Source organism: Musca autumnalis, unplaced genomic scaffold (genome assembly GCF_047663935.1).
Source record: "Musca autumnalis isolate F117 unplaced genomic scaffold, ASM4766393v1 scaffold_4, whole genome shotgun sequence".
NCBI classification, from domain to species: domain Eukaryota; kingdom Metazoa; phylum Arthropoda; class Insecta; order Diptera; family Muscidae; genus Musca; species Musca autumnalis.
In genome coordinates, this window is record NW_027411977.1 from 44,656,083 (window position 1) to 44,675,025 (window position 18,943).

The 18,943-nt window shown below is 27.3% G+C and overlaps 1 protein-coding gene across 10 annotated transcripts in view; it reads right to left on the reverse strand.

Annotated features, from left to right (window-relative positions):
• The window catches only part of Pdk1 (Phosphoinositide-dependent kinase 1), a 160,288-nt gene that overhangs the window by 75,842 nt on the left and 65,503 nt on the right, over positions 1–18,943 (reverse strand). For 3 of the 10 annotated variants that reach the window (XM_073984082.1, XM_073984077.1, XM_073984081.1), the window contains exon 2: positions 17,419–18,034. The exons of 2 other annotated variants lie outside the window; for them this stretch is intronic. In XM_073984082.1, coding sequence (XP_073840183.1) covers positions 17,419–17,484 — 66 coding nt within the window. In that variant the 5' untranslated portion in view covers positions 17,485–18,034. Of the gene's footprint in view, positions 1–1,426; positions 4,223–17,418; positions 18,525–18,943 lie in introns of those variants that run through there. 5 more of the 10 variants (XM_073984079.1, XM_073984076.1, XM_073984080.1 and 2 more) reach the window with 5 other exon arrangements.

Below are 18,943 nucleotides of genomic sequence, written 5' to 3' on the forward strand. Positions count from 1 at the left end.
GTGTAGAAAATCTTTTGTTGTTATTGAAAATTAATTGTCAAAGATAAATATTGAATAATAGGGTTGCGTTCCAAAAATTTGTTCGGGAAAACCATAAATACATTTTGAAAATCCCATAAAATATAAGAAATTTGAATCAAAATGTAAATATAAAGCATACAGAACTGTCGTAGGTCATTGATATTTTATTACACGTTTACGGTGAAAAAAAAAAGAATTTTATGGCAGCAAATTTCGAAGTTTCAAATTTCATGAGTTGACCCTATTACATTTTGAAAACTAAATTTCCAAAAAAAAAATAAGAATACAGCTGATTGTCACTTCTACCTTGTATAAATATGCCTTGCATTTTTTAAATTTTTAATTTTTTAATTGTAATTCGAATTATTTCATTTATAATTTGAATGTTGCCATTTGTAATTCGAAAAATATACAAAAAAATGAATTTGCCCCTAATGAAATATACACAGTTTTGATCAGTGAAACCGGAACCAACTGTGGTAAAAATTTCATAGAGATCCGTTTGGAGTTGCTAAAGTCAACTTGTTCCCAAAAAGGGACTTTTAAGCACGAAAAGTTAGGCTATGATTTTACCCCCAGTGAAATGTACATATTTGTGATCAGTATTGACAAGACTGAGTGTGGTAAAAATTTCATAGAAATCGGATAGAGTAACTAAACTGAACCTGCTCCTATAAAAACTAAGGGTTCATATCACCGAATGTATGAATTTGCCCCTAATGAAATATACACAGTTTTGATCAGTGAAACCGGAACCAACTGTGGTAAAAATTTCATAGAGATCTATTTGGAGTTGCTAAAGTCAGTTTGTTCCCAAAAAGGGACTTTTGTAGCACGGAAATTTAGGATATGACTTTACCCCCAAATTAAATGTACATATTTGTGATCAGTATTGGCAAGACTAAGTGTGGTAAAAATTTCGGTAAATCGGTATAGAGTAACTAAACTAAACCTGCTCCTATAAAAACTAAGCCTTCATATCTCCGAATGTATGAATTTGCCCCTAATGAAATATACACAGTTTTGATCATTGAAACCGGAACCAACTGTGGAAAAAAATTTCATAGAGTTCCGTTTTGAGTTGCTAAAGTCAACTTGTTCCCAAAAAGGGACTTTGTAGCACGAAAATTTTAGAGTATGATTTTACCCCCAATGAAATGTACATATTTGTGATCAGTATTGGCAAGACTGAGTGTGGTAAAAATTTCAAAGAAATCGGGATAGAGTAACTAAACTGAATCTCCACCTATAAAAACAAAAAAAAAATATGGAAATCCAATTTCAATAATTAAAAATATTTTTTTATTTATTTTTGTTTTTATGTTAATTTTTTTTATATTTTTATTATGTGCAACATTTATTTTTTTCCTCTTAAAAAGATGATGAAGAAGAGGAAATAACTTACTATGGGGTATGTCGGGGAAGACAACTGAACTTGATGATGTTGGTGTTGTTGTATTGTGTATATTTTTGCTGCTGCTGCTGGTAAACTTTGGGCTTTTTTCTTGTTCTCAACAACAAATTGTGATTGTAGGTTGTTTTGGCTCTTGTTTTGGTGTGGGGGTCGTTTGTTCCACATTCATATAATGCATGTGTATGGGCGGCAAGAGAGATAATAACGTACAAACAACGAACGAACGAAACACACAGATAGAAAGAGCGCACGCACTGTATATTTTAGGGGGCGGGGAAGGGGGGGATACGACGACTCTGCTTTAGTTAAATAATAATCGGGTTTTTTCTTGTTCACATCGGATGGTCGGTTGCTTTATTTTATATACACAACTTGTGGTTGTTTGTTGTTGTTTTTGTTATTGTTTTCTAATGATTAAGGAATTCTCCTCTTTCAGCCAACGAAGAAGAAGAAGCAGTATATGTTATTATATTTTTTTATATTTTTGACTATTTTCAATGAGAAAAGAAGCTGCAGAAGAACTTTTTTGTTTCTTTTTTTTCAATTTTTTTTTTATTTTCTTTTGCTTAAATATGCTGCTGGTTGGTTGTTGCTGCTTAGGATTATCTCTCGTTTAAGTATAGACAAAATTTTCTGCACTTTTTCCTTAATTTTTTTATGGGGAGTTTTTTTTTTAATATTTATTGAACACAGACATTGACATTAGGTTTTTAACACAGAAAATAACATATCACATATTAAATTTTTTTATTAATTTTTTGGGATTATTTACTGGAAATTACCAGAAGTTATAATCTTTATTTTTTCTTTTAACAGAAGAAAAATAATTTCTTAACAAACACCAAACGAAGAAAAATGAATAATAACTTTTCACAAACTCAATATATAATTGAACTAATTTTCTATTTTAAATGAACACTTTTGGTTATGATTTAGTAGGCGATTTTTTTATTTTTCTAAATCATTTTTTTTATCTTGAGATAATTTATTTGCCTTGATATTTTTGTATTTTTTGTGTAACGAACGAATGCTATGCGAGGAGCTTTGTCTGTTTTTTTGGTATACCGTTTCAATGTAAGCGCCACAAAAAACTAATCAAGAATGAATGTATAAAGAAAACACAACATTGTCAGGCATCAGAAACAGCAACAGCAGCAGTAACGAAACGAACGACCTGTGCTCGTTTTAGCTGGCGGCGGCTGGCTGATACTACAACTTGTTTGTTATTGTGTGTGTATGAATCAAAATAATAACATAACAACAACAATCACATAGAGAAATATGAGTAAAACGCCACTATAGTGGCTCCCCCCAAAAACAGAAACGGCAAAAAAACGCTATGCGGTGCACACTCAACAAACAGCCTAAATTCCTCCATAATATGGTCTCAAATTCTACTCAGTGTTTTGTATACACATTTATAAACAACAAGGTTGGAGAGGAGTGTTTGGGGCAGCGAGAGAGATGGAGAGTTATAACAGAGAGAGTTTGTTTAATGTGGGGGAAATATGGCGCAAGTAATGTCAATTTGGTGACTTTGCAAAGCAATCTACAAAATTTTTTTTAAAGGAAACAATATAAAAAATTATCTTAGAAAAACGCAAAATTAGCATCACTTGCTCCACATTATTCCCCCCCACATTAGCTCTCTGAGTTTAACTCTCCCAAATCATTATTTATTAAATTCCAATAATATCAAGCAATCAACAAAATTTTATAAAAGAAACAATATAAAAAAATTATCTTAGGAAAACGCAAAATTAGCATCACTTGCTCTATATTATTCCCCCACATTAACTCTCTGAGTTTAACTCTCCCAATTCATTATTTATTAAATTCCAATAATATCAATCAATAGATAAACATCACAACGTAACTTTGTTGGCAGTCGGGTGCAGTCGGGTTCAAACAAAAGGAATCACTCTCCTCAATAAGCTCTCTCGTATTTTATGACGGATATGTACAATGTGGTCGTCGTTGTTTAATCCCCTGTTACTGTTGTTTTATTATTCTGTACAAATTTAGAACCAAACAGCAATTGGGGAGAGAGCTTATTTAATGTTGGGGCCTACATGGCCAGTGATGCCAATTTAGCGATTTTCTAATATTATAATATATATTTTTGCACCTATTAAATACATATTTCTACTTTAAAGAAAATTATATTCATTAAAATTTGGTTTAATTCTTTGAGTAAAAATTCAATTTTTTTTATTTTGTTTACCTATTATTCATTTAAAAATTTTCAGTGATGCCAACATTTTTTGCGATGTATTCTCAACACCATAATTCTATGAGAAAGCTTAAATGCTAGAACATGGTCAGGGAGGGTAGCAATGTATGTAAGTAAGTGTGTATAAGTATGCTATGGAAGATAATCTACTTGAAGTTGTTATTGTTGTTGCGTTTCCCCCCAAACAGTTGTTGTTTAAAAATAACTGTGTGTGGCGCTCCAAAACAACAACAATGCCGATACTAAGGCATTGTTGTTGTTTTGGAGCAGCCTCAAGTTTTTTTTTTTTTTGAAATTTCATCTCATTTTCTCATTACAGACACATTTACAAAAACAAAACAATGACTTATGTTTGCAATAATAATGTCTGCAACAACAAAAAATGCCAACAAAATGAGAGTCGTCCGTCGACTTGACTTGATCGGGGCATTTATTTGTTTATGTTGAAGATTTTGTGTTGTGTTGTTGTTGCTGTTGTTTTTTTATGATTATTGTTCTCTTCATCATAAGTATGTTAAGTGGGTTGACTTTGGCCATAGTAGACAATGTTTATGTTGTTGGTTGGAGCTGTTGTTTGTTGTTGAGGTGAAGAAGGAAGATAACCGGATAACCCCCCTTTTTCGTACACACACACACATTCTCACACATCATCATGATATGAGAAAGGTGTTTTGTTATTTTGTTTCTCATGGTGAAATAAGCAAAAAAACCAAAAAAATACATGTTTTGTTATGTAGACCCGCATATTTTTGGTTGAAAAACAACAACAAAAACAAATAAGACATCAGAAAAAAATGCCGCTAATCAATCAATCATTTTTTATACTACAAAATAATAATGACTATGGAGAGTGAGATCGAAAGAACCAATGAAAATAAAATTCAATTTTGAATGGATATTATGTAAATGTGGAATATTGTTAGTGCCATTGTGTAGTATTAACCTTTAAAATGTCAAGTTTTTCTGGTATTTTTTTTTTTTAATTAAGAAAGAAATCCAAAAACAAAGAGGCATTACTCCGCTACACAAAAATGCAATAGCTGCTTTAGATTGGGCCGAAAATTTATTACAATTTTAGAAGAGAGGTTATTTTATGGGCTTCCCATGGCAATTTAAAATTGTGGCAAAAATGTTGCAAATGAGGGTTAATTCATAGGTAGGTATTTTTTTTCTTCTGAGTGATGTTAAAAAAATCTACAAAATTAACATATAAAATAAATTTAAAAAAATAAAATGTATCTAAAAAAATTAAAAAAGATAAAATAAATAGATAATAAAAAAATAATCTTAAAAATATAACAAATTAAAATAAATAAAAATAAAGTTAAGCTAACAAAAAGTGTTAAAAAAAGAAAATAAAAAAATAGAACTAAAAAATAAACATATTTAACAAAAAAAAATAAATGTAAAAAAATTAAAAACTAAATAAATTAATTAAATAAATGAACATTTGGAAATAAATCTAAAAAATACAAATAATCTAAAAAATTATGAAAATAAAACAAATATAATAAAATTGATAACAAAATACCCATAAAAAATAAAAAAAGTTAGAAAACATATTTGAACATGTTTCCCTTTTTCAAAGTGAAAATAAAAATGTTAAAATAAATCTACAAAATTAACATAAAAAATAAATCTAAAAAAGTAAAAATATTCTAAAAAAGTTAAAATAAATAAATAAGTAAATAAATAAATAATTAAATAGATAAATAAATAAATAAAAATAAATAAATAAATAAAAATAAATAAATAATAAAGAATTAAAAATGTATCTTAAAAATATAATCTAACACAAAGTATTAAAGTAAAATAAATAAATAAACATATTTAACAAATAAAATAGATCTTAAAAAGTAAAAATAGAATTAATGTAAAAATAATTAAAAACAAAATAAATTAATTAAATAAATGAACAGTTGAAAATAAATATAAAAACAAAATTAATCTAAAGAAAATAAAACAAAAATAGTAATTTTAAAAACAAAATACCTATAAAAAATAAAAAAAGAAAACAACATAAGTCAAAAATATATTTTTTTAATATTTTAAAATTGTTCTAAAAATAATGAAAATCAAAAAAATCTATATAAAAAATCTTAAATACAACATATATAAAACTAAAAAGTAATAACAAAACTTATAAAAAAAATTAAAAAATAAAAAATCTTAAATTAATAATAAATAAAAAATAAAATAAATAAAAAAAATTAAAAATAAACTAAATAAAAAACTATTTCAAATAAAGCATGCCTATCTAAAAACTACAAAGAAAATAAATCTATAAAATTTTTAAAAATAAAATATAATATAAAATAAATGTATAAATTAGAAAGAAAAATTAAAAAAAATCTAAAATTAAAAAAAAAAATAAAAGAACTACAAATAAAATAAATACACAAAAAAAATTAAGAAAAAATAAAATTTATATAATATTAAAAAAAATAATCTAATAAATAGAAAAAATCAAAATAAATTAAATCTAAAAAAATAAAAAAACAGCAGAAAAAATCTTAATCTTAAGTACAACAAATATAAAATAAAATGTAATAATAAAAATTATCTAAAATTCAAAAATAATAAAAAATAAAATAAAAACTGCCAAAGTGAATCTAAAAATAAAATAAATAAAAAATGAATTAAATCTAAAAATAAAATAAATTAAAAAAATATTTCAAATAAAGCAAGCATATCTAAAAACTACAAATAAAATAAATCTATAAAAATTTCAAAATAAAATAAAATTTTAAAAATAAATCTAAAAAATAAAAGAAATCAAAATAAAATAGAAAAAATAGAATAAATCTAAAAAAATACTTCAAATAAGGCATAGGTATCTAAGAACTACAAATAAAATAAATATACAAAAAAAATAAAATTTAAAAAAAAAATAAATAAATGTAATAAATAGAAAAATTAAAATAAATTAAATCTAAAAAAATCAGCAGAAAAAATTTAAGTACAACAAATATAAAATAAAATGTAATAATAAAAATTGTCTAAAAATTCAAAAATAAAATATCGAAAATTAATAATAAAAAATAAAATAAATAAAAAATTAATTAAATCTAAAAATAAAATAAATTAAAAAAAATATTTCAAATAAAGCATGCATATCTATCTAAAAACTACAAACAAAATAAATCTATAAAAATTTAAAAATAAAATAAATGTATAAAAATAGAAAGACAAAATAAAACAAATCTAAAATAAATAAAAAATAAAATAAATCAAAAAACAAAATACTTCAAATAAGGCATACGAATCTAAAAACTACAAATAAAATAAATCTACAAAAAATTAAAATAAAAAATAGAAAAAATTAAAATAAATTAAAACTTAAAAATTAAAATAAAAATAACATCAGCAGAAAAAAATATAAATTGAAAATTAATAATTTATTTAATTAAATAATTTTTTTATTTATTTATGTTTTTTCTGCTGATTTTTATTTTTTAGATTTAATTTATTTGATTTTTTCTATGTTTTAGATTTATTTTTAAAATTTTATTTTATTTTTAATTTTTTGTAGATTTATTTTGTTTGTAGTTTTTAGATACGTATGCCTTATTTGAAGTATTTTTTTAGATTTATTTTATTTTTTATTTATTTTAGATTTGTTTTATTTTTTCCATTCTATTTTTATACATTTATTTTATTTGTAAATTTTTATAGATTTATTTTATTTGGAGTTTTTAGATATAAATATTATTTGAAATATTTTTTTTATTTATTTTACTTTTAGATTTAATTAATTTTTTATTAATATTATTTTTCATTATTTATTTTAGATTTTTTATTTTTGAATTTTTAGATAATTTTTATTATTCAAGAATGAGATTTTTTTGCAATTAAGTGTGAATGTGATTCTGATATGACCATGCCTTCAACAGGAATCCGCCTTGCAAGTCATTTAAAAAATATTTAGGAAGAAATTTGATATTTTTGGACTCTTTGAATGACTGACTCCCTGGTTCGGTAAAATATTCAAAAACGCGTTCGACACTTTTTAGAATAAGCTAATTTATAATTTGCCAAGGCAATTTTTTTTCGTTTTCAGGGAGCAGCTAATATGTACGGTACGGTATTATAGCTCCAATATTGCAAAATCGCTTAAATTCGTACTAAATTTTATTATTTATTTAATAAAAACAAAATCCTAATTACTCAGCAAGAAATGTGAAAAACAAAACAACAAGCCAAAAAAAAAAAACAAAAAGCTTTACAAAACTTGCCATGAAAAATACTGAAAAAAATTGAGAGACAAAAAAATTCTAAATACAAAATAACAATAACACAAAACAGCGCAGCAACAATGTCGTCTTTCGTATTGAGGTCATTGTCGTTTCACTTTGAAAATCAATCTATGGCCGTAAGGCAAAATAACAAAACAAGAAAAACGAAACAAAACGTAACAAAAACAAACACTTCAACAAAAATATGAGATAAAACCGCAAGTAATAATGGCATTACGAACGATCGGTAGGTAGGTAAAGGTCGCAGCTTTTATACACTTCTGGGGGCAGGTGTGATGGAAAAAAAAAATTGGATAAATTAATTACCTTCAATAATTGTTTCCTAAGAGAAACTTGTTGTTTTTGTTTTTTTTTTAATTAAAAACCTAGACAAATAATTATCTTCATAGGTCCTACATCTTCAGTAAATTACCAAAATTTTTATGTTGTATTTTTTAATATTATTATTTAATATTATGTTATTATTATGTTTATTATTATTATTATTATTATTTTATTATAATTTTTATTATTATTATTATTTTATTTTATTATTCTCCATTTCGAATCCTCCATTTTTGTCAAGTCAATGTAATTTTCCCATTATCGGTAAAAACAACAACAACTATAAAAGAAAACAACTTAGAAAAATAATTATCAGAGGTCTACAACATCTTCAGTATTTTTATTAAATAATTGTGTACTAGTTATTCAAGATTATTCAAAAGCTAAAAGAAATTGTAAAAAAAAAACGGCAAAGGCTTTAAAACTGTTTTATGCTGTTGTTGTTGCCATGTTTATTGAGAAAATTTTACAAGACAAATGAACGAAACGCGATAATCCACAACAACAAAAAAAAATGAAAAACAAGCTAAATTAAACATAACAAACAAAATTGTTTTGCTACAAACGAAATACAAAAATACCCAAAATCAACAAGCCAAGCAACCAGCAAACGAACCAACCAACCAGCTAGCCGCCAGACAGCCAAAACAAAAATACAGTAAAACACCTTTCACTTTATGAATACATGGCTGGTGGCTGGCTACATATACACATATTTTGCAAATATTTGTGAATGTTAATAAAAACAACAAAACAAATATAAAACAACAAGTCAAACAACAACAATAAACCAGCAGCAAGGAATAAAAATAATATAAACCCACTAACAACAACAAAACAAGGAGAAATTAAACAACAGAGGCCACATTAAAAGTTGCCGACCACCAACAACATCAAGACAACGATCGTCGTTGTCGTTGCAATCGTGTCATGAAAGCCCCCAACCAACAAAACAACAATGCAAATAAATCAAAATAATGGCACAATTAAATACAAAATTTGGAAATTTAAAAAAAAAAACAACAACGAGAAATTTGCTTATCTTCCATAAGTAACCAAGCCACTGTGCGCAGCAATGCAGCGCAGTCAAAGTTGTTTACATTTTTGTGGCCATAACAAAATTATAACAACAATTTTATTATTTTTTTTTTCTTCTGTTTATTTTATGCATTTCATTTGTTTATTTAACGCGAATAACCCTCAGAGAAATGGGGGAAAATTGCAACAATAACAAAAAAAAATACACACAACTGGTGCGTTTGGCCATTAATTTTAACCATACCAAACAAAACAAACAACAACAACATTACACTCACGCAATTGTCTCTGTGAGACAGAAATAAAGGAAAAACAAAAACAATTGAGGCTCCATTGCATTGCCTGTGGCACTAAAACAGTTATGCCCAACAATTTTCGTTTTTGTAATAACAAAGCACCCCACTCCCTCCCATTTGTTTACTAACAGTCGTGCAACAACACGAATAAGGTGCTTATCGGACATCCCCGGCAATCATGTTAATCAGAGTATGAGAATCATGCACAAGAGCGCCCCCAATCGACTCGTTTCAACGACATCTCTCGGTTGTAATTATTACATCGTCGTCTCGTCGTATTACATTGCAATGTTGTTATTGCTGCTGCTGCCGCCACTTCGTTTCTGCAATGTTTTCGTTTGTTTTTGCCCGATGAGTCTGTAACCTCAATTTTATGAGTGCACACACATAAAACAAAAACAACACAACACAGTGCATATGCATGCCCAGAGTCGTGTGTTTGTTTGGTTGTTGGAGGTTTTGTTATTGTCTGGTAAAGATAGACAGACACACGCATGCACAAAGTAAAAATATGATCAAAATATGGATATATGGATAGTACAATTGCAATTGAATACCCTACCATAGGCGTAATGGATAGTGTGTAAAATAAATGTTGGATTTGTTGCGTTTTTTTTTACACTGATGTTCACAAAATTGGTGTTTTATTAATGGTAGGTTAGGTAGGTATTTAGGGCGAATATAAAGAGAAAAAAGTCGAAAAACAGAGAAAAAAAAAATGTTTCAATGAAAGAGACGAAAAGTGGTTGCTTCGACAGGTGGCCGATACGTGTAGCTACGGACCCACTTTTTCACATCCACAAAACCGAAAAGCCGCGTAATTTCTATTCATTTTAATATAGGCATTTTAGGTAAAGGCTTTTAATCTAATAATATCGATAGGCAAAACTATCTATATTGGATTTTTAAAAAATCGATAGTGCCATGTTTTTTGCCATTTCTTTTAAAAGTATGCAGAATTTTCGTAGGTGACAAAAGACGTTTTCGAAGTTTTGATTGCACATTTTGGGCATTGATGGGATAGTTAACATAAATAGTGGGTCTAATTATTCCACAGACAGACCCAATATACTCCGAAAAATATTACACATTCTTCTTATATTAGCTCTGTTCCTTTATGTTTTACCACTTTTTTCTCGAAAAGCGTTCCTTTACTTCAGAGCAGTTCAAAAGTACAGGAACAGACCAATTACAAGAATTTCACCAGGGTGGGGTTTTCGGAACATTTTGGGGCTTAAATGTCGTTTAGGGGCACCTCTCGGATCGGGCTGAAATTTTTACAGTAGATAGCCCTTGGCATCCTGAATACAACGATATATAATTTTCCATGGGGAAGTCCATCCTTCCCTAGATATGGGATATAATGGTGATAAAAGTAAAAAAAGTCAAGACCCATATCTCGAGAAGTATGGACTTCCACCGGAAAATTATATATCGTTGGAATCAGGGTCCCAAGGGCTACCTATGGTAAAAATTTCGGACAGATCCGAGAGGTGCCCCTAAACGACACTTGTTCCCATTTTGGCCATAATCTTCCTAGTCTGATATGTTGATAGGGTTATTCAAACCCAACCCATTGTGTAGTCTATTCAGCCTGCGTCACCTAACTTCAATGTTCTTGGCAAGGCAGTCGTCGTCGTCATACCCACTTCCTCCTATAGCCTCATAATGTTGGAATTTTGTTATTTAATACTGATTTATTACTACACAGCCTAGTCTAACCATACGTCGCCGGAATTTATGCATGTTTGTAGCCAATCTAGCCACTCTCTTGATGTTCTTCTTGATTTTCTATGGCCTGTGCATGTTTGTTGGTGTTGTTGTTATTGTCTATACTGGCGTCATAGTGTGCTCATTTTTCTTGCAAATTTTGCAGTCTGCAGCAGCACCTATCTTCCACTAGCCTAGGCTAGTTTACAACAACATGATCTGTGTTTATGTCTGGTTGGTGGTTTCGTTTTTCAAGCTTCATTTCAAATTAGAGTGGAGGTTATTTTTATACATCCCCCCGCCCCTTTTTCCAACTCCATCCAGCACATTGTGAATCTCAACAAAATTCTCAACATTATTATTTTTTACTATTAATTGTTTTGGTTTTGTAGCTTAAAACTTGTTGTTGTTATTATTGTTGTCTTCTTATGGGGAGTTTAATATTTCGCTTCCTTGTTGCTGAACTCAGCAAAAAACGACGACAAGACAACAACAGCAAATCAAAAAGTTTTGTATTTCATTTTGATGCTCTTTTTCTCATATTCTCTGTTTACAAAACACAACAAGCAACAACGAAGAAAAACGGATTGTTGTTGTTATTGTCTTACGGTCGTTGTTGTGTTTTGGTTTCGACTTGTTCGTCGTTTGTTTGGTTATTTTCACACACCAAGCCAAGGTAAGCAACCGATGGACGACGAATGAGAACAACAACAAAATCAAACACAGGCGAATAAACAACACATTTTTATATGTGGACAATTTTAATGGTTTGTTTACGTTTTTTTCATACAACCAACCGACGACAACATTCCAACATATTTACACTCTTAAATTTGTAGAGACTAATGGATTTTCTTTCTCTTAGGTTCCACAAAATTCTCTTAGTTAATTGTCATACATTTTTTTGGTGGAAGATGGCAATCTCTTTTTCGGTGATAAGGCCAAAGTGCTTATTTACGGTTTTAATTTTCGTTTTGTTTGAAATTGAAGAAATAAAATTGAATGTAATATTTTTATGGGAGGGGGGAACAGAAATGAATACTTACAACACAAATACATACAGAGAGATACCCTGAGAAATGTATTCATGTAAAAATGTGTAACAGCAGAAGAATATTTTTACAACAAACAAACAAAACAAAAACATATAGAGAAAGGAAGGAAGTACACCTTACATAAAAAGGTTCAAAGGTTATTTTGGAATGTTGGGTGCTGCTTTTTTTGGTTGTTTTTATTTTTGGTGCGTTGTAATTAAATTTTGTGTGTAATAATGTGTTTTTTAGACTTTAGTTTGGTATAAAGAAAAATAATATCCATTACACAGCTCATAAAAATAATAAAAAAATGTGGTAAAGCTGCTCATTTTCAGTAGAAAATAATTAAATACATAGTTATGTAAAGTAATATTTTTAATAGTTTTTTTAGGAAACTAAGAAAATTTTGAAATTATATTAATGGAATTAGGGTAATAAAAAATATGTTTTTGAAATTATTTTTTTAATGGATATAGGATGGTATGTTTTTGAAATTTATTTTTCGAGTAAAGAACAAATTTGCAATGCACATGATAAGAAAAAATAAATAAGAAAATTATAAATAATAAAAATTTTGTTAAAGTTGCCAGAAATTAATGAAGTTGTAGTACATTTTTAATAGATTCGAGAGAAAAAAATAAGTTTGTGCTGTAATTAAATTTTGAAATTATTTTAATGGTATTAGGGTAATAAAATTATGAAAAATACCTATGAAACTTTTTTTTTGAATAAATAGAAAAAATATTAACACCACGCATAAATAAGTAATAGATTCGAGAAAAAATAAGTTGGTGCTGTAATGGGTTGTATATAAGAAAATTATAAATAATAAAAATTTTGTTAAAGTTACCAGAAATTAATGAAGTTGTAGTGCATTTTTAATAGAACCGAAAAAAAAAGTTTGTGCTGTAATTAAATTTTGAAATTATTTTAATGGAATTAGGGTAGTAAAATTATGAAAAATATGAAACTTTTTTTTGGAATAAATAGAAAAAATATTAACACCGCGCATAAAAAAAGGAATAGATTCGAGAAAAAAAATAAGTTGGTGCTGTAATTAAATTTTGAAATTATGTTAATGGAATTAGGGTAATAAAATTGTGAAAATATTAACACCACGCATAAAAAAGTAAAAATAATAATAAAAAAAATTATGGTAAATGTGTTCATTTCTTTAGAATTTAATTAAATAACTATATATTATTTTTTAAATAGTTTTAAGAAAAATATTTCCTGCTGCAATAAATGCAGGACATATTTTTATGGAATTATTGTAATAAAAAAATATTTTTGAGACTTGAAAATATTGTATGTACCGCATGTGTAAAATGTAGAATGTTGCAATTATAGAATTCCAAATAATAAAAAATAAAATAATAAATAAATATTGTGATAAAGCTGTCCATTTCACTATTTTTCCGCCATGATAGAATATTTATGCATTAATTATTAATGTTTATTTTGTTTATTTATATTATTAATGTTTATTTATATTGGCGACCAACGTGGGATTACGATTTGTTTCTCATTGTTCAATGAATTTTCCATAACCTTTTTTTAGTTTCTTGCACCTATTTTTTTTTATTAATATCTTAAAAAATAACTTAAGGTGCCCATTTCCATATCCAAGAAAAATGTAAAAAGTAGGACAGTCACTTAGACTACTTTTTACAACAAAACATAATAGATTTTTTTGTGTGTTTGAGACCTCAAGTAGGTCCCTGTTGTGATAAAAACATATTTTTTTGATTACTTTTGGAATTTAAAATCGAAAGAGCATAGAACCTTTTCAAAATGTGTTTGTTTTTTTTTTTTTATTATTATTTTTTAATGGCACCCAACAATTTGCAAATTATTTACAACAATATTTAATGGCGCCCAACGAGGGGTCTCAATGTTCAATTGCATTTTATGATGCATATTGTAAACTAATCTTAAATAGTGGTAGATTATTACATTTTTTATTTAATGGCGCCCAACGTGGGGTTTCATTAATCAATTGCTTGAAAAATTCAAATCTAAAATAAGTTCCCGACTTTATGCTATCTATGCACAATACAAATGAGCCTCATCGAGAAATAAGTTCCAGGAGGGTCTATATCGAACAAAGTCTTCGGGTCCTTCCCTCACAAAAAAAAATAATTTGAACCAGTAGTAGGTATATTATTATTTTTTAATGGCGCCCAACGAGGGGTCTCAATGTTCAATTGAATTTTATGATGCATATTGTAAACTAATCTTAAAAAGTGGTAGATTATTAAGTTTTATTTTAATGGCGCCCAACGTGGGGTTTCATTAATCAATGGCTTCTCATACAGAACATGTCAATTGTGTGGAAGAAAAATTCAAATCTATAATAAGTTGCAGACTTTAAGCTATCTATGCACGATACAAATGAGCCTCATCACAATAAGTTCCAGGAGGGGTCTATATCGAAAAAGCCTTCACAAAAATTCAACATATTCGCTTAAGTGCAGTCTAAGGGCTGTTCCAGCATCCTTTGAACATTTTTGTTGAAGTTAATCTTTATGGTCCTGTGAAAAGAGCGTGCCTCAACATCAGACTTTGTAGATGTAAAATCTGAATGGCTCCTCGAATTGGGAATTTTTATCGTGTGAAATTCGCAATAATATTTAATCTCAACATTACAAGTTACATCGGAATCATTTCAATATTGCTTAAAAAAAATGCCTTTATCGCTGTCTTGAGTGGGAGTGCTTGCAAGATTATTTAGTTTTATAATAATTTTTTTTTTTTTTATTTAAATTTTATTTTTAGGAACAAGTGTCGTTTTGGGGCACCTCTTGGATCGGTCCGAAATTTTTACCATAGGTAGCCCTTGTGACCCTGATTCCAACGATATATAATTTTCCTGGGGGAAGTCCATACTTCCCGAGATATGGGTCTTGACATTTCGAAAATTTCGTACTTGAACACCTATAGGTTGTTTATGGGCAACTCTCGGATCGGGCTGAAAATTTTACCATAGTTAACCCTTGAGATGCTGAACACAATGATATATAGTTTCCGGGGGGAAGTCCATACTTCCCGAGATATGGTCTTGACATTTTTATAAATTTTTCATTTAGGTACATTTTATTTTTATATATTTTTTATATTAAACCTTTTAGGCCCTTGGGACCCTGATTCCAACGATATGTAATTTTCCGGGGGGAAGTCCATACTTCTCAAGATATGGCTCTTGACATTTCGGAAATTTCGTACTTTAACACCTATAGGTTGTTCATGGGTACCTCTCGGATCGGGCTGAAATTTTTACCATAGTTAGCCCTTGGGATGCTGAACACAATGATATATAGTTTCCGGGGGGAAGTCCATACTTCCCGAGATATGGTCTTGACATTTTTATACATTTTTCATTTATATTTTATTTTTATATATTAAACCTTTTATGTTCTAAAACAAAAGATTTTTGAGCTTGAGGTCTTTATTTTTTTATTTTTATTAAATATTTTTTTTAATTTGTATTAAATTTTATTAATTTTCATTCACTTTTTATTTTCATTCACTTTTCGTTTTTAATTTTTTATTTTCTGTTCATTTTTAATGTTTTTTATTTACTTTATATTTTTGTATTTCTTTCTTCATAACTTTTTGGGTTTTTATTTGTTTTTTTTTTATTTTTCTACATTTTTATTTTTATTAATTTTTTAGTTTTACTTTTGTTTATTTTTTATTTTAATTTATCTTTTATTTTTATTTATTTTTTGTTTTTTATTATTATTAATTTTTGTTTTTATATTTTTTATTTCATCTTAATTATCTTTTAGTATTATTTTTATATACTTTTTCTTGCTTTTGCTACTTATAGCAAATAAAAAATTAAAAAGATATTTTTCATTTATTTTAATGTTTTTCATTTATTTATTTTTTCTACATTTTTATTTTTTTAGTTTTACTTATTTTTTGGTTTTTATTTTAATTTATTTTTTATTTTTTATTATTCATTTTTATATGTTTTTGTTTTTATATTTTTAAATTTATTTTTTATCTTTATTTATATTTTATTTTTAAATTTTTCATTTAATCTTAATTTTATTTTATTTTTTTACTTTTTATTTTTAAAGTTATTTACTTTTTATTATTGTTTTCCTTTTATTTATTTGTTGTTTTTTATTTATTTATATTTATTTTTATTTATTTTAATTTGTACTAAATTCGGTCCTTGTGCTGATCACAAGAACATATTTTAATTAATTTGTTAGTTTTACTTTCATTTATTTTAGTTTTTTTATTTTATTTTTTTAGTTTTTTCTTATAGGTATTTAGTTTTATTAATTTTTGTTTTTTTATATTCATTTTTTATTTTTATTTAATCTTTTCTATATCATTCTTAGTTACATTTTATTTTTTACATTTATTTATTTTTATTTACATTTTATTTTTGTTTTCCTTTTATTTTTATTAATTTTTTGTTTTTTATTTATTTATTTTATTTTAGTTTTTTTATTTTAATTTATATTTTAGTTTTATTTTTTATTTATACCAATTAATTTTTGTATTTTTACTATTTTCAATTTCCGCCACTTATTGACTTAAATCTACAAAACAATTATCTTTTAATAAATTCCCCCTCAAAAAGATTTGTAATTTGTACTAAATTCGGTCCTTATAGCAGCTTTGCCTGGCGAAAAAGTCCATACTTTCCTTTAAAGAGGTCTTGAAATGTCAGAAATTATATAATTTTGCTTAGCATGTCCACTCAAAGAAGTACTAAACTTCGGAGGATCCTAATACGCCTTAAATATTCACTTAACGATACAAAACCACTTTCGAAATTTTTGGGACCAAGGCGATTTTTTTAAACATAACTTGTCCGAGATATTTTTTATAATCGAAATTAATGTGACAAATTTCTTGGTCTGTTCCAGAATTTCCATATTTTTTTTTTACTTTTACAAATTTTTGGGATTTTTTTTTTTTTTGTTCTGTTCCAGAAGGTACTATTTCAATTTTTTCTATATAAATTCGATATACATGTTTTTGTGTAACCATATGATTTATAATATTTACTATTTTGCTTAATTTTTTTTTATTAAGTTATTTGTATCCAAAATTTGTGTATATTTACCTTCATAAACTTCAATCGGCGCACAACAAAATTGTTGATTTTATTAGACCAGCTTTTACATTTCATGAGGAGGCCTTTATTTGGTATAGAGCCTTGAGGATTCCTTTTGTATATTTTAAGGAACGTGTAGAAGAAACACAGGAAAAGAAGTTTGCAACAATTTACAAAGCACTTAAAATATGAATATTAATGTCGTTGTTGCGAAACATAGCTTTGTGGCCGAATAAATTTTTGCAATAATATTGTTTTCCACTTGCACTTTCCACTTGTAAATCCAATCCAATTTTAATGCTGCTGTTGTTTGTGGATGTTATTTAAAAAGGTGGAGGGTTGCTTGGTGGTATCCTTTATGTTTGAGGGGGCTGAAACACACACACACCTTTGCAGTTGTAGTGATTTTTGGTTTGTTTACAAAAATCGTTTTTGTTTTTTTGTTTTCAATTCAATTATTTTTACAGAGAATTTTTCAAAAATTCACTTGGTTCTCTTTTATGAATGGGAATTTTGTTTTTTTTTATAATTATTTTCTTATTATTGTTGTTTGCAATGTGATGATAAAGGCATCAAAACAAAAAATATATTCACTAGAGCGCAAGGTTCTTTAACCTTTTTTCTTCTGGGAAAATAGTGATTTTTCAAGTTACTACTTTTTATGCAAGTAGTTGGTTTTTTGTTTTTTTTATTATTCAAACACTGTTTTGCTTTTTTAATAACACTGTGCAACATTTTGGAGCCAATCGCGTGCAAACAACTTCTGCCCAGAATTTTATGAAAGTAGAGGGCCAATAGGCAAAAACCATATTTGGGTTTTGTTTTCTTAGATCGGGTTCGCGTTTTATGGCCTCATCTAAACATGGTTAAATATCGAAGTTTTAAAACAAATCGGGGCTGTATCTCTGAAACCAATACGAATCTTGTTTTGACATCTGCAGCAAACTTGTAGATAAGAGCAAGAGAAACAATTTGGAGGAATAGTGCACTCGAAAAACTGCATTTATTGCCTCAAATTTTATAATATATCTAAAAATTCTATAATTTGTGTATATTTCGCAGTGTATCTCCCAAAATGTTAAATTCTTCTTAATGTTACTTTTTCGGAAAATATTCTCTGGAATGTAATACACAACTCTTAAGAACATTATATTGTTGTAAAATGCCTCTATCGCCTTGTTTATAGCAAATTTTTCAACAACAATTTGGTAAATATTTCAATAATTCATTGAAATCCCCAACATGAGAATAAACAGCCTGTGTGAACATTGTTTGAAATAAGTTTTGTAAAAGGTATGTTATGAAATACCCATTAAACAACGTAAAATAACCATTTTAGAGATTCCGAATGTTCTGAAGAATTGATGGTCACATTATTTGGAAAATGTTTAGAATGGTTACTTTTTTCAACTCCCAACAGATTAGTTGTTACTGACCAGAATTTCAGAAATTATGTAAACTTTTCTATATTTTAACGAGTTTGATGCTCTAGATGCAGCTTTTCCCAGTTCATCTGTTTGACACATAAGTTCTA